Genomic DNA, 16,353 nt, shown 5'->3' with positions numbered 1-16,353 from the left:
TTGCATGGCCTAAATATTGATAACGTAAGACTGAACCCACGACCACTACCCACCAACCCCAGCGACTACGCTTCAACCGCACCTCTTTTTGGTCGATGTTGTATTCAGGGGATTTTTACCTAGTACCTGGGGCTCATGAACTCGAATGGTACGTGGTTCGCAGACACTGGCAGATATCGGCATTGTTTGGTTTGCAGACTCTCGAACTCCGAGTCCTGTATGAAACTATTTGTTACGCAGATGATTTGGGTGGGACGGTATTCGGTACGCGAGGCGGGCCAGGGGGTGTTAGTAGATCTTTCTACAGAGCGCGTCTCGCGTTTTCATTTGTTTAAATGATTGCCGCCGTAAGTCATGCACTCTATTTATAACATACAATATAACTTGCTTTTGGAGACTCAAACAAGCGCGAAACAAGAGTAATCGGATCGTCGAACAAATTTTATTCGTGCCATAAAATAACTAAACCATTTTCCCGCCATTTGTCAAAAAAAGCAACACAGCATTGATTTGCAACATTTATGCAAATGTAATCTAATTTAGATGTTTTGATTAATAAACATGGAAAATATTGGTTCTTTTAAAAGACTTTCGCAGTCATCATAATTTTAAAATCTTCACAAGTTTTTACCTTTATAAAACAAGTTATTTGTATTCGTCTCGGATTGTAATTTTCGGACAATTGCAAACAATGTATTTGCTTTATTAATGCATGTGTCTTATAGTAATTACACTTTGGGATATCACCGATCCATGAATATCTTTTAATCTGAGGTGACATAAACTGACGTTCATCTGTAGCCTGTAGTGTAGGACATATTAGTTATCATACTTAATTCTTACTAAATTTTCTTTTCTCATTATCTGTTGATACTGGATAACTGATTTTTGGACTAATTTAGTTCCAAACGGAGAATCCTTTAACCATGTATACCTTCTTTGAAGTGGAAAACATACAACTATTATATATTACTGCACTTTGAACTTTTTTCAGACTAATAAGACTGTACACTTGATGCAGGATTCTCAATAAGTTTTGGTTGAACCGTCTCAAATACTAAAGTAAACGACCAGCTTCTACTTATTCTACTAATGAAAATTCATTTAGTTTTCCAAATTTGAACCGGGCCTATTGCCATTTGAACCGTCCATTTTGGCCGGCAGCCGGTTCTTATTGAGGACACTGCTTGATGTCAGCCAGCCCTTTAAAAGCATATAATGTTACATGTTTACAAATATTTTCAGACCCAGAATTCTTACACAGAATGGACACCTCGTGTTTCAGACGGGGACAAACCACAATATAACATTTAGAGCCACGAACGGGGGTTTTGTCAATGTCAATGGGGATAATCTTGCAGTCATCACACAAACAGTAAGTCCATGAATTATTCAAGTAATACCAATGAATATGAAAATTGTAAACAAAACCACATGTGTAAAGGAGCCAATCCAGGATTTGACTCCAGAGGGGGCTCACTGTAGGGGCGTGTGAGTTTCATTCCCATAGAAACCCCAAAATACGTTCTAAATATGGAAATGGGAAAATAATGCATAATTAAAGTCTGAAATGGTGTATTTGTTTTCATTTAACGGTACTGTACTGTATACATAATTTCTCTACCATATTGACATGAAATGTTCACTTGGATAATTTTAGTAGAGGCATGTGCCATTCGCCATTTTTATTTGAGGATTTTTACATCTAGGTGTACTCCCATTAAATTGAAATAATTCAAATGAGTATTTCATAATGTAACATAAGTAAAATACAAATACCCTATCATCCCTTATCTTAAGAACCCTGCATTGGTAAATCTACGTGAATAACTAAAACCAATACAGTTATACTTAATTCAGGGGTGTCTTTATAGTGCCGTAATAAATTATGACAAGACTGAAGCAGATCTAATGTTCCATACTTACATTGCAACACGAAACAAGTCATATAAAATCATCATGAGATGTTTTATGATTGCAATTTTTTTCAAAAAGCAAATAACATAGAAGACATACATATGGTCAGGCCCCTGGTTCTCGAACAATCTTAATTCTCATATATTGGGATCAAGCTAAGAAGCTATTTTGTGTTTGGTATATTTTGTGATATAGTCTTATTTTGAAGAGTTTTGAGACATTTTAAAGAAATTCTATGTAAGATATTCAAGATAAATTATTTTTTATGTTGACAAATTTACCTTTTAAGTTACTAATTTTGGGCCAGATCATTGACATGTCTTTTATTTATATAACGTTCTGTTTTTAAATTGGGTGAGGGTGTTGACTGTGGTTAAAAATCATACTGTCGTCAAAATCAATCTTTATTTTGTTTTATTTAAAATGTTTATTTGAAAGACTGGTTATGGTATATTGTTATTTTTGCTGTAGATTGGGTTTTTGGCTGACTATCATTCTGTGATTGCTGACAGAACAGTTCTCAAGTATGGGGTATTGTTCACGGTGATCATTTGAAATGCAGGGATCTAGTACTATAATTGAATGAATTGTTTATCTTCTTTTGGTAATGATTATTGTACCAGATTACTAATTGAGGTATCTGACTTTGCATTGTAAACTAGAAGATCAGTTAACATTTGTGCTTTACTCTGCCAGTGTACATGATGTGATAGAGAGGTAGAAAGACAAGACCAGTACATGCATTTTGTGTGTGTGTGCACAAATTGCAGTTCAGGTTTAAAACTTGGTTTTGACATTTGACTTTCAATTTATATATGCAGATACTTGCTAGATGCACACATAGATATACACGTACAGGAAGTATTTCAGGTAGTGTTTCAAGTAGTGTTTCAAGTAGCTATCCAGTAGAGTTCCAAGTAGTGATCAAGGTAGTGTTCCAGAAAGAGTTTCAGGTAGTGTTCCAGGAAGAGTTTCAGGTAGTGCTCCCAGATAGTGTTTTAGGAAGTCTTCCAGGTAGTGTTCCAGGTAGTGATCAAGGTAGTGATCCAGGTAGCGTTCCAGGTAGTGCGTTCCAGGTAGTGATCCAGGTAGTGTTCCAGGTAGTGCTCCAGGTAGCTTTCCAGGTAGTGATCCAGGTAGTGCTCCAGGTAGTGCTCCTGGTAGTGATCCAGGCAGTGTTCCAGGTAGTGATCCAGGTAGTGTTCCAGGTAGTGTTCCAGGTAGTGATCCAGTTAGTGTTACATGTAGTGCTCCAGGTAGTGTTCCAATAGTGTTCCAGGTAGTGATCCAGGTAGCGTTCCATGTAGTGTTCCAGGTAGTGATCCAGGTAGTGTTCCATGTAGTGCTCCAGGTAGTGTTCCATGTAGTGCTCCAGGTAGTGATCCAGGTAGCGTTCCATGTAGTGCTCCAGGTAGTGATCCAGTTAGTGTTCCATGTAGTGCTCCAGGTAGCGTTCCATGTAGTGCTCCAGGTAGTGATCCAGTTAGTGTTCCATGTAGTGATCCAGGTAGCGTTCCATGTAGTGATCCAGGTAGTGTTCCAGGTAGTGTTCCAGGTAGTGATCCAGTTAGTGTTACATGTAGTGCTCCAGGTAGTGCTCCAGGTAGTGTTCCAATAGTGTTCCAGGTAGTGATCCAGGTAGCGTTCCATGTAGTGCTCCAGGTAGTGATCCAGTTAGTGTTCCATGTAGTGCTCCAGGTAGTGTTCCATGTAGTGTTCCAGGTAGTGATCCAGGTAGCGTTCCATGTAGTGCTCCAGGTAGTGATCCAGTTAGTGTTCCATGTAGTGCTCCAGGTAGCGTTCCATGTAGTGCTCCAGGTAGTGATCCAGTTAGTGTTCCATGTAGTGATCCAGGTAGCGTTCCATGTAGTGCTCCAGGTAGTGATCCAGGTAGCGTTCCATGTAGTGTTCCAGGTAGTGATCCAGGTAGTGTTCCATGTAGTGCTCCAGGTAGTGTTCCAATAGTGTTCCAGGTAGCGTTCCATGTAGTGTTCCAGGTAGTGATCCAGTTAGTGTTCCATGTAGTGCTCCAGGTAGTGTTCCAATAGTGTTCCAGGTAGTGTTCCAGGTAGTGCTCCAGGTAGTGTTCCAATAGTGTTCCAGGTAGTGTTCCATGTAGTGTTCCAGGTAGTGATCCAGGTAGTGTTCCATGTAGTGCTCCAGGTAGTGTTCCAATAGTGTTCCAGGTAGTGATCCAGGTAGTGATTCAGGTAGTGTTCCAGGTAGTGCTCCATGTAGTGTTCCAGGTAGTGATCCAGGTAGTGTTCCATGTAGTGCTCCAGGTAGTGTTCCAATAGTGTTCCAGGTAGTGATCCAGGTAGTGATTCAGGTAGTGTTCCAGGTAGTGCTCCATGTAGTGATCCAGGTAGTGATCCATGTAGTGTTCCAGGTAGTGTTCCATGTAGTGATCCAGGTAGTGTTCCAGGTAGTGATCCAGGTAGTGTTCCAGGTAGTGATCCAGGTAGTGGTTTAGGAAGTGTTACAGTTAGTGATCCAGGTAATGTTACAGGTAGTGGTTCAGGAAGTGTTACAGTTAGTATTCCAGGTAGTGATCCAGGTAGCGTTCCAGGTAGTGGTTCAGGAAGTGTTATAGTTAGTGTTCCAGGTAGTGTTCCAGGTAGTGGTTTAGGAAGTGTTACAGTTAGTGATCCAGGTAGTGTTCCAGGTAGTGTTACAGGTAGTGTTCCAGGTAGTGATCCAGGTAGTTTTACAGGTAGTGTTACCGGTAGTGTTACAGGTAGTGTTACAGGTAGTGTTACAGGTAGTGTTCAGGTAGTGTTTCAGGTAGTGATCCAGGTAGTGTTACTGGTAGTGTTACGGGTAGTGTTGCTGGTAGTGTTTCAGTTGATCAAAATTTTGTGAGTCATTGTGTTTTCATGTTTTGATACAAAAATTGTGAAGACTATGATTTTTTTAATGAATTAGAATTTGAGGTTATTTCTAGGTTTTGCTGAAACATGGGCACATGGTAGTCTCAAATGAAAAACAAATCATTAATGATGTTTGAGCATACACGTGGTAATAAATTCAGCACTTTTTACCACCAGTGCTCAGAAAGATGGAGATTTACCATAAAATTAAGAGATTCAGTTTTAAGATTTGCTTGAGACCGTAATCCTTGAGGCCATGATTACGAACATTCTCAAGTCAAAGTCTAGACTCAGACTCCAGGGGCCATGATTACGAACATTCTCAAGTCAAAGTCTAGACTCAGACTCCAGGGGCCATGATTACGAACATTCTCAAGTCAAAGTCTAGACTCAGACTCCAGGGCCATGATTACGAACATTCTCAAGTCAAAGTCTAGACTCAGACTCCAGGGGCCATGATTACGAACATTCTCAAGTCAAAGTCTAGACTCAGACTCCAGGGGCCATGATTACGAACATTCTCAAGTCAAAGTCTAGACTCAGACTCCAGGGGCCATGATTACGAACATTCTCAAGTCAAAGTCTAGACTCAGACTCCAGGGGCCATGATTATGAACATTCTCAAGTCAAAGTCTAGACTCAGACTCCAGGGCCATGATTACGAACATTCTCAAGTCAAAGTCTAGACTCAGACTCCAGGGGCCATGATTACGAACATTCTCAAGTCAAAGTCTAGACTCAGACTCCAGAGCCATGATTACGAACATTCTCAAGTCAAAGTCTAGACTCAGACTCCAGGGGCATGATTACGAACATTCTCAAGTCAAAGTCTAGACTCAGACTCCAGGGGCCATGATTACGAACATTCTCAAGTCAAAGTCTAGACTCAGACTCCAGGGGCCATGATTACGAACATTCTCAAGTCAAAGTCTAGACTCAGACTCCAGGGGCCATGATTACGAACATTCTCAAGTCAAAGTCTAGACTCAGACTCAGAAAAGCACTTTTTTTAAATTACAAAATCATCTTTATTCCATTTGTTTTACAAAACTAAATGTGAATAATTGTAAAATTTTGAATAGTTATAAAGTTCTGCAAAATTCATCATCCAAACTCAACTAGAAAGAAAGTTACAACAGACTTGAAACTGTTCGTAATCATTGTCCTTGGGCCCATATTCAGTTACCTCTTGAACATCTTAAGTTTGAGGCTCAGTCTCAGAAAAGGAAACCTTAAATGTTTCAAAATGTCTTATATATCATAATAATGACAAAAGATGCATTGGGCCTGAGTTAAGAATAATTATGTTGTTTGTAACAGATACAGCATATTTTAGCAATATTACTCTATTGTTGAGAGGGTCAGAGAGCATTTTTACAAAATCATTAAGTACAGTTGAATACCCTTAATCCAAAATTGTAGGGACCCAACAAATCACTTCGGAATAGCGGTGTTTCGGATTAACAATTTTCCACAAATGACAGCGTTCTCGAATAATAGATGACGTGAAATACTAAGTCATGAAAATTGCAATGTCGGTTACACATTACCAATACAATACACTCGGTTTTAGTTATCTTTTGTATACAAAAATACTTGTTGATTTAGTGTTTAATAATTGACAAATAATTTGTTATTATACTTCTTTATTAAACAACATAAAACATTTAAAACAAAATGACAGCACATGTATGCATTCGAAACATAGCACAGTGTATAAAAAGCATGTTTAAATAGCACTGAAATTACATGTTGTTTAATCAGTATCGTTCGGTCTATTTTTTAAAGAATGATGTGATGTCTTGCTGAACTCTCATTTTCTGACATCGATGTTTGTAACAAACGCGTGCCTAATGTCATTCTTTAACAAGTGCTAATTGTGCTCCATTGTCACCTCAAGCCGATGCCCGATTGCATTCGCAGTATGGTGTGAAAAACTATGACATGATCGAGTTCGAAATAAGAATTGATAAATAGGTGTGAAATACCAAATTGGGACCGTAATATTTACTTCGTAATAGCGATTATTTCGGAATAGCGATTCCGGATTAAAGACCAAAAATTTAGTAAAACAAAGAAGGAGTAAAATTGGGACCGAAAATAATTTCGAAAAAGAGATAATTTCGGATAAACGTTGTTCGGAATAGAGGTGTTCAACTATATGTAGTTTTGAGTACTGAGTCGCAAACACAGAGTCAAGACATAAGTGAATAATGGCCCAGGCCCAAATGACTCAAAAGTTCTTAAACAGAACAAATTTAAGTAGCTTATCTAATAAAGCCAAGTTACCTAGTCCTGATCTTACCAAAGAAAAATTAGTTAATTGTGATAATCATAAAGATAATTTCTTGTTAAAGTACAAAGTTTTTTAACACTCATAAGAATGTAAATATTTCACAAATTATGCAAATACAAAAATAGTGAGCTTAGCATAATCCATAAGGGACTTAAGATGTTTCGAAATATTGGGGCCAGATGTACTGATCAGATCTTCTATTTCAAGAGACCATAAAATAGTCTACTTTCCAACAATAGTTGGTGAGAGACAGACATCAGTACAACTGGAAAAGTTCAACATTTCAAGTATTAAAATGGCAATTGTATTGATGTATAATACTCAATATTTCAACAATGGCTTGAAGAACCATCTCTCTTTTACAGGTCAAGAACAATAAGTTGGCCATTGAACAACTTCAGACGGCTCCAACTGCCTCGTCTAGTCTCGAGTCTCGTCTGGCAAACCTCGAGTCTCGTCTGAATAATCTCCAACCAACGGGCACAGTCCAGACACAGTTACTTACCCTTGGCCACAGAATTGATTTGCTACAGGCAACAGTAAGTTATGGATGGGGATGGCCATGCTTCGATGTATTACATATTTAGCTGAGCAATAAAACTTCCATTGGTGACAATAAGTAACAGTCATAATGATTAGAATTTTTTTTAAAGAAACGCCTAATGTAATGGATATGTATATTTAATGTATTCAAAATTTCAAAGGATTTCATCTTTTATTAATTTAAAGTTACCTTTGCAAATTCTGTTTCCCTTTATATTTTCTCTCATTTCTTCTCCCACTGAAGAAGGAGTATATTTGATTTAAATGCTTGAAGCCAAAAATAAGCCAATGTAATTGTATGTATAAATTATTAGAAAAAAATCATCAATTTTTCAGCTTCCCAACAACATAGGGTCTCGTCTGTCAAGTGTCGAAGCCAGCTTGTCCAACCTACAGTCAACAGGGCAAGTTGCCTCCCTAATTACTGCCCTTACAGGCAGAGTCACGACGCTGGAAAACGGGGTAAAGGAATTTTTAATCAAGGAATTTTTTGTCTCATTTTCTATATTTGTCATTTCCATTCTCAGGTTTAAACTGTTTGCTGGTACCTGTGACTATGTAATAAGTTTCTCTTTAAACTGATGCTTACATAGATAAATAGGTAAATTATAACATTATTAAAATATTTATTAAGAATGAAACTTACTGTTTAATGTAACTGAATTCTTCAGCCATTTATTATATGCATACTTTAAACTCAGTCTTTACCTGTTAGAAAAGATTTTTATTGGTAAGGTTTTAGAAATAATTGTTCATAGTTGTTAAAAGTTATTTTTTCTTGATTGTTTTATATGTTAAAATGCTTTGTCAGAGTAATAGTCCTGACCGCACAACTAGACGAACTCTGCGAAGACTTCGGAGACAAGTATATAAAATATCACAATAGCAAGCATGTTGCAGCTTTATTCTGCTTTGTAAAAGATTAATGCTTGAATCTGTGATAGCTTTTGTAATTATGCTGAAGTCTGTATGGAATATTTGCTCCAGTCTGTGATAGCTTATAGATCCATGCTTGAGTCTGTGATAGCTAATATAATATGAATGCTCAAGACTGTTTTAGCTTATGGAATCATTTTCAAGTCTGCATTAACTTATAGACTCAAGCTAGAGTCTACGATAACTGATAGAATCATGTTCAAGTCTGTGTTAACTTATTATGAAATCATGCTCAAGTCTGTGTTAGCTTAATACGGAATACCTTATGAAATTATGCTCAAGTCTGTGTTAGCTTATGGAATCATGCTCAAGTCTGTGTTAGCTTATGGTATATCATGCTCAAGCCTGTGTTAACTTATTGAATCATTCTTAACTCTGGGTTAGCTTATGGAGGCATTCTTGAGTTCATGTTAGCTACATGCTAGATTCTGTGAATTTAGCTTAAAGAATCATGCATGATTCTGTGATGTAGGTAAGTCATGTGGCCGGAGTCTGTTACCTTAAGGTATAAACCATGTTTAGCACTATTTAGGAATGCCTTAAGAAAAAATACCTGGTGGGGATAAGAATTGATTGCTTGTTGGTGAGAGATGGGTCTTACGCCACAAAACTACCTGCCAAAAAAATATTTGACCTTTACTTCAACTGATGCTGGCTGTGTAATCTGCTTTAATTTTAAATTGCATGATCAAAGAGTGTATTCTATTTATCGTCATTCTGTATAGCTTGAAAAATATGGGTGATACATTATCACTTTAATTATTTATAAGAAAATGTTGTTTTGTTGTTTATACTTGCTTTCCCACTTATTAAATATATCATTACATTATCACTTTAATTATTTATGAGAAAATGTTGTTTTGTTGTTTATACTTGCTTTCTGCTTATTAAACATATCATTGTGGTTTCTTGTCATCTTGCTGGCTATATTTCAGCTTAATTGAATTTTATTTGGTATGCATGAAAACTGCCTATTATTGGGCCGAATGTTTAGAACTTTAAAAAAGTTAACAACATTGTCAACAACACAATTTTTTTTTACATGTGATCTCTTGAAACATGCTCAATATCATTTAGATAAAACAAGTATATCTTAAACAGGTATCTCATACTTTGTTAGAATTACTTATAGTTAGAATCACAAGTGTGTCCATCTCAGTTGCAAAAATCAAAGTTAACAACAAGGTTAACTTTTAACAAAAAACTAGACAAAGTTCTGAACAATTGACTCTTTGTCTGCCTGTACATTCATAGTGAAGCCAAAGACAAGGATAAAGAGACCTGCTTTCTTCAATCCACATATGAAGTTACATGCATGTTGCGCTGTAATCTCATTTAACACATTTTGATGACATGTTTTTTTATCTTTATTTTTAGGGTTCTCTGCAGTTATATTCCTTATATATAAGTTTATTTAAAAGTTTGAAGACTGGTGAATAATGTGAAACTTTTTATAGAATTAATAATTTATAAAATGAAACTGAATAAAAAAGTTATATTTATTTCCACACTTCAGGTCATATTTATTTCCACACTTCAGGTCATATTTATTTCCACACTTCAGGTCATATTTATTTCCACACTTCAGGTCATATTTATTTCCACACTTCAGGTCATATTTATTTCCACACTTCAGGTCATATTTATTTCCACACTTCAGGTCATATTTATTTCCACACTTCAGGTCATATTTATTTCCACACTTCAGGTCATATTTATTTCCACACTTCAGGTCATATTTATTTCCACACTTCAGGTCATATTTATTTCCACACTTCAGGTTATATTTATTTCCACACTTCAGGTCATATTTATTTCCACACTTCAGGTTATATTTATTTCCACACTTCAGGTCATATTTATTTCCACACTTCAGGTTATATTTATTTCCACACTTCAGGTCATATTTATTTCCACACTTCAGGTTATATTTATTTCCACACTTCAGGTCCGAGAGCTTCAAACTACAGTAGAAAATCTTCAGCAGGTAAACAGTGTTACGTCTTTAGTGTAATGTGACTATGACAAATTGTTATACAACATGTATATATTAATAATCATCTAGAAGTAATTGATGGAATAAAAGTTGTTACTTTTTGTTAAATTTTAAAAATTGAAGGGTTACAGAAAAATAGTGTAAATAATAAAGACACACAAGATAAACACTCAGAGTTGAACATTTTTGAAAGATTACAAATTGAGTGCACAATAACATGCTTTTGTAAGATAAAATTGTCTGCCCTGTAAGTACTTTCAGTGCTTTGATTTCTGTAATTATATAATTATATTATACTGTCCCTCGCGCCTAATTGGTAATTGTCCAAAAGAGAGATAAGTTCTGATAAACCTTTGTTGCTGAATGTGCCTAGCTTGCTGTAAGACACTTTACATGCTCCTTAACTTTTCATTTCAGCTTTTGACTACAAATGAATGTGCCAGCAATCCTTGTAGCCATGGAGGAGTCTGTGTGGACACATACAACGGGTACTTCTGCAGATGCCCGGATGCATTCCAGGTACAGTCATTGTGTATATTTCTAATATTAAATATTTTTTCACTGATTACCCAGATGAGTTTAAATTGCTTGAATCATGTACAGTATATCTACACATACATAACGTTCTTCTGTAGATGCCCAGATACATTCCAGGTTAAGTCATTGTGTTGTAGATATTTTAGCTCACCTAAGCACAAAGTGCTTAAAATGAGCTATTAAGATTGGTCTCCACCCTGCGTCTATCTGTCCGTACATCAATAATTGCTTGAAAGACATTTCTGAAACCATCAGGCCAAATTCAATGCTACTTCACAGGAAGCTTCCTAGTTTAACCTTTGACAAAATTGCAAAAAGACATCTCCATTCAACTTCAGCAACAACATTAAAATAGCCGACTTCTTGATTTGCTTTAAAAACATCTCCTCTGAAAAAAATGGGTCAAATTTATTGAAACTTCACAGTAAGCTTCCTTTGATGGCCATCTACAAAAATACAACAAAGCGTCACAATTTTCTTACAACAACAACAAAAAAAGGCTGACTTTCTTTTTTACATTTAAAAACTATCCGAGATATCCTGTTTATCTAGCTAATATATAAGTTGCAGCAAAAAACATTAATACCTGCTTAAACATCAATAAATTCTGAGCAACTTTGTCAATGGATGTTCATGTTTTTTTTTGTAAAATAAATAAGTTGTATGCAGAGATTGTTAAGATCTCATCATTAACCATACACTTGAAGCAAGGGGAGCAAATCTTGCTACATTGTGTAGATTTTTATTTAGACTGATAAATAAACATTGAAATTATTGCCTATTCTTAGTAACAAGGAATAAATGTAATTCTTCAAATTAGTCACTTCTAAGGTAATTCTTGTTCTTTGTATAGACTTTTAGGTTAAAGTAATCATCGATAAGTTTGTAGAAGTACATTGTTTTACCCAATGTTGAATCTAATAATCAGATTTTTTCATTGAAATAGACCATTGTACAGCTGTCAATCAATGATTGCACTGGTTGCATAGTCACTATCAATCCTTCTAAGACTGATGCATGAACACATGGCCCTTGATATTTTCAGGAAACATTCACACTGGAGTTACATCCCCTTGTTTATTTTAGGGACCTACTTGTAACGATGATGTCAATGAGTGTGTGGTTTACGCCGGCACAGATCTTGGTTGTCAGAACGGCGCTACGTGTGTTAACACCTTCGGAGGTTTTACGTAAGTTATTTTGTGGTGCAATGAGAAATATTATACACGGGTTTTTCATTTGTTATTTTATCTGGTCTGAACACTAACAAAACCATCGTTATTACAGTATGTATGAATGGGGACTCGTAAGTTACCAAAATCATGGCTCGGGACCCCATTTCAATAAGATATCTTGGGCTTAAACCGTACGCTGCTTACCGGTAATAGATACACCCGTAAAGTTAGGACCAGAGTCTATGTGATACATGCCTTTACGGTATTTTTGTGCACCAAGATATGTTTTTTTGGAGATGTTATTATACACAAGCTATTGACTTACGGTACGTTTCATTTTACGATATAAATGCCCTATTTTCATTCAAAGCTTTTGTTTGGTTTTCCCATCCATACAAGTTTCACCCGGCTTGTGACTTATAACCTTGACCTATACATAATGCCCTAACGATTTTTTTTATTGAAACGCAGTTTACACTAAGATCTAGGAAATTTACAGACTTAAGCCTTACTATCTATATTGAAATGGGGCCTAGGTACAGACAAAGTGGTGAAAGGGAGAGTAATCTTACTGATATAAAAACATTAGCATTCAAGTTTTATTTGCAAACCATGTTTTTGTCATAGTAAAAGAAGGACCCTCTTATCAATGACTGCCAAGTAGAAACATTTTTTATTTTAAACAAAAAAGTTTTACCATATGTGTAAGACACAGCCATTTTGAAAATAGAAATAACACTGAATTCAGTTAGTGAACACATCACAATCTTTTACTTATATTCTTGATCTTATGAAGTTTTGTTGATATTAAGTAAGTTAAACTTAAACTGCCCCAAAGTTTTTAGTTTCTGTCCATCCTTCAATAATATTGGGGTAGATCATGGATAAAGTGGACTTAAGAATAAGTAAAAATTATTTAATTTATTTTCCAGATGTCAGTGTGCGGCCAATTATCATGGCGTACGTTGTACAGAGACGCATGATGATTGTACAGGGGCATCCTCGTCAGAAATGTGCGGTCATGGCACGTGTGTGAATTCTGCGCGTACACTAGCTGGACAGGTACTTATGCAAGCTGAGATTAATTTTAAATATTATTCATTTCACAGCCTTTTAAAACATGTTATTTAAACATGATTTATTGGCAGATATTGTATTTTGTTGCAAATCCATGAGAACATAACTTCAATGTAGGTGTTGTCTTATGTTCATGGGGAAAATTGTCTGAATACCCAGGGAAAACTGGCTTGTCCATCCTGGTGACCACCTAATAAACTCACGTGTGCCTTGGCAAGGTGAGGAACCTGAGACACCTTAGTTAGAAGCATGTGTTCTTATCACTGCACTATCTGGACTGACTTAGGCACCTGTTTGTGAATGTTGTAACACTGTTTTATGTCAAGTTAGTGGTCGATATTACACTAACTATTGAAACTTGGCTTAAATTTATGCTATGCGCAACAAAATATTAAATAAAATTCAGATTACAATTACCTTAAAAAATGCTTCGTATAATAACATTCAAGGGCACTAGGTCAAACACAATGCAATATAGTTCAAGGTGGCATGTCCCTTATTTATTTAATGACCGTATTGCATGATAAGCTTTGAACAATGATTGTTGAACTGATATTTAAGTGGTGGCCATTTTGTTCACCATTTAGAAAATGTACTTTTTAGCTGAAAAGTTAAATATAGGTACATACTTCTTAGACAAAGATAATGGTTATATACATTATAATGTATATCTTCAGGCAGCACAGATGCGCACCTTTTTCTGTAGCAATATTTGAACTTTGGGGGCCCACACTATTAATACGGTCAGAATTTCACTGTAAATCTTTATACCACAAATGAATTTTCAGCCCAAGTACACATGTATATGTGACGATGGCTGGACGTCATCAGGATCGGACCCTGCGTGTGTTGTGGATGTCAATGAATGTGATGGGAACCGGCACCCCTGCTCAGCTAACCCTTTGGTTCCCTGCATTAACCTGCCGGGCTCTTTCACCTGTGGCTCTTGCCCAGCAGGTAATCCCCACAATCAAAGATTGATTTTACCCAGTTTAGCGAAAAAACTGATAAATTAACCCAATTAAGGGTCTCCAGAATGGGGATGTTCATGGACCTGTCCCCAGTATTTACTCAACTGTGTACATGATTAAAATCTTATGCATATATCATAGGTAGAAAGGAAATAAATTCTGGTTCTTTCATATCGTTTTTAGCGTTTTATGTTATTTTTTTGAATACTTTACACAAATTGTGTTTTAACTTCTTTAATGTGGTCATCAAATATGCAAAGAACTGTTGAGTGCAGCTTCATGATTTTGAGTTATTACTGAAGTAAATTTCTTGCTCTAAAACAAATTTTGCTCAAGTTTTGTACCAAAATCTATATCAATATAATCTATAAGAGAATATGATTCTAACAGATTAAAATTCATTATAATTTGACCAATGCATTCTTGTAAAGTGGTAAAAGGAGTTGAGCTAGGTATTGAATAGACTGAACTTTGAAAGGTTCATATCCTTGATGGATATGTCTGCATGTATTTGTGGAGAAAGGGAGGCTACTACTGATAAAGTAGCATGCTTGTAGCTTGAACGTTTTATTAGTCAAGGCTCATTTTGAGCATCTGACAAAACAATGCAATAAACAATATTAACATTAAAACATGTTTAAAACAAAATAATAATGATAACGATAATGAGTTAGGTGAAATATACAAGTTTTTTTTTTTAAAGTTCAAAGATGGAGAATGAGACATATTATTATGTTTATAAAATTATATCATGTGAACAAGGAACACTGGCATAAAATATTATCTAAACAAAAAAACATATTTTTACAGAATAAAGATAATCACAATTTTCAATGTAACTGAAAAAATGGATTCTTGTAAAATATAAGGTTGATAATCACAGATATAACCAACTTAAACTTTAAGTAGACACTTAAAAATGAACAGTGATGTGACTGTTGAAGTATGCATTTTAAAGTGTTATGTCACAGAAAATAAGAACAGCTAGGTAGGTAAGAAACAAACACTCTCAAGTTTATCTTCAATAATTTAAATAGAGAAAAAATATATTATCAACTTAAAGGATATTATTTTTGTAGGTTACCAAGGAAACGGTTTTACATGTACTGATGTGAATGAATGTGCAGTGAACAATGGAGGCTGTTCCACATCTCCTATGGTGCAATGTGTAAACACAGACGGGTCAAGGACATGTGGTCCCTGTCCTACAGGTAAGGTCAAGGTCAAGGTCCTTATATAGGGTCAAAGAAACGGGAACAATGAAGGCTTTTCTATATATACTATGGTGCAGTCTCAAAACAGGGATAAAGGACATGAGCATTATGCCCTACAGGTAAGGTAAAGGTCAAGCTTTGTGTTCAATAATCGCAGATGAGGCCAATCTCAAAGCAACAAGGATGGAGGTTGTTCAACATCTATGTAGAGGAGTCAAGGAAATGTAGTCCTTGTCAACATCAAGGTTATTTTTCAATTTATTCAACACAATGGGTTAAGGTCAAGACGATAAGAACTGTAAAACTGGTAGCTTTCAAATATTTGTATTTGAAAGCTTCGGGCATAAACCCTAGGAAATGTCATAAAATATTATACTGTGAAATAATTTATATTCGTTGGCATGAAATTTCGTGGTTTGTCGAAAAATTACAATTTCGTGGGTACTTGAATTCGTGGTTTTTTCATTTTTGAAAAAAAATCAAAACTGCGATTGTCCTAGATCGTCTGCGTTATCTCCATGCGCTGGCCCGTGATTTCCATCTTCTACGTCACACGGTTTATGACACTTGCTATAGTGGTACGACATGCCAATTAGTGCATATACCCATGTCCATTATCGATTTAATTGGAAATTAAGATCATAAAAGAAGATGTACCCTGATCATAAATACAGATAGGCAAAGCCATTGAATGCCAATTAGGAATTTTGCAAACTGTGAAAACACAGAGAAGGTACGTATATTTGAGAAAACAATCCCAAAAGATAGCTGATGTTCAATATTTATTCACATGTTTTTGTTTCATAATTGTATTGAACGCG

At 35.8% G+C, this 16,353-nt stretch overlaps 1 protein-coding gene across 1 annotated transcript in view; it reads left to right on the top strand.

The window, feature by feature from the left end:
- Positions 1-16,353, top strand: part of LOC128235945 (cubilin-like) — a 103,844-nt gene that overhangs the window by 231 nt on the left and 87,260 nt on the right. The window contains exons 2-11 of the mRNA XM_052950732.1: positions 1,246-1,375; positions 7,449-7,622; positions 7,963-8,088; positions 8,438-8,491; positions 10,511-10,549; positions 10,976-11,077; positions 12,182-12,285; positions 13,203-13,332; positions 14,136-14,304; positions 15,398-15,529. Coding sequence (XP_052806692.1) covers positions 1,246-1,375; positions 7,449-7,622; positions 7,963-8,088; positions 8,438-8,491; positions 10,511-10,549; positions 10,976-11,077; positions 12,182-12,285; positions 13,203-13,332; positions 14,136-14,304; positions 15,398-15,529 — 1,160 coding nt within the window. The remainder of the gene's footprint in view (positions 1-1,245; positions 1,376-7,448; positions 7,623-7,962; positions 8,089-8,437; positions 8,492-10,510; positions 10,550-10,975; positions 11,078-12,181; positions 12,286-13,202; positions 13,333-14,135; positions 14,305-15,397; positions 15,530-16,353) is intronic.

This window comes from Mya arenaria, chromosome 5 (genome assembly GCF_026914265.1).
Source record: "Mya arenaria isolate MELC-2E11 chromosome 5, ASM2691426v1".
Classification (NCBI taxonomy): Eukaryota; Metazoa; Mollusca; class Bivalvia; order Myida; family Myidae; genus Mya; species Mya arenaria.
This window is presented reverse-complemented; position numbering and strand designations above follow the sequence as displayed.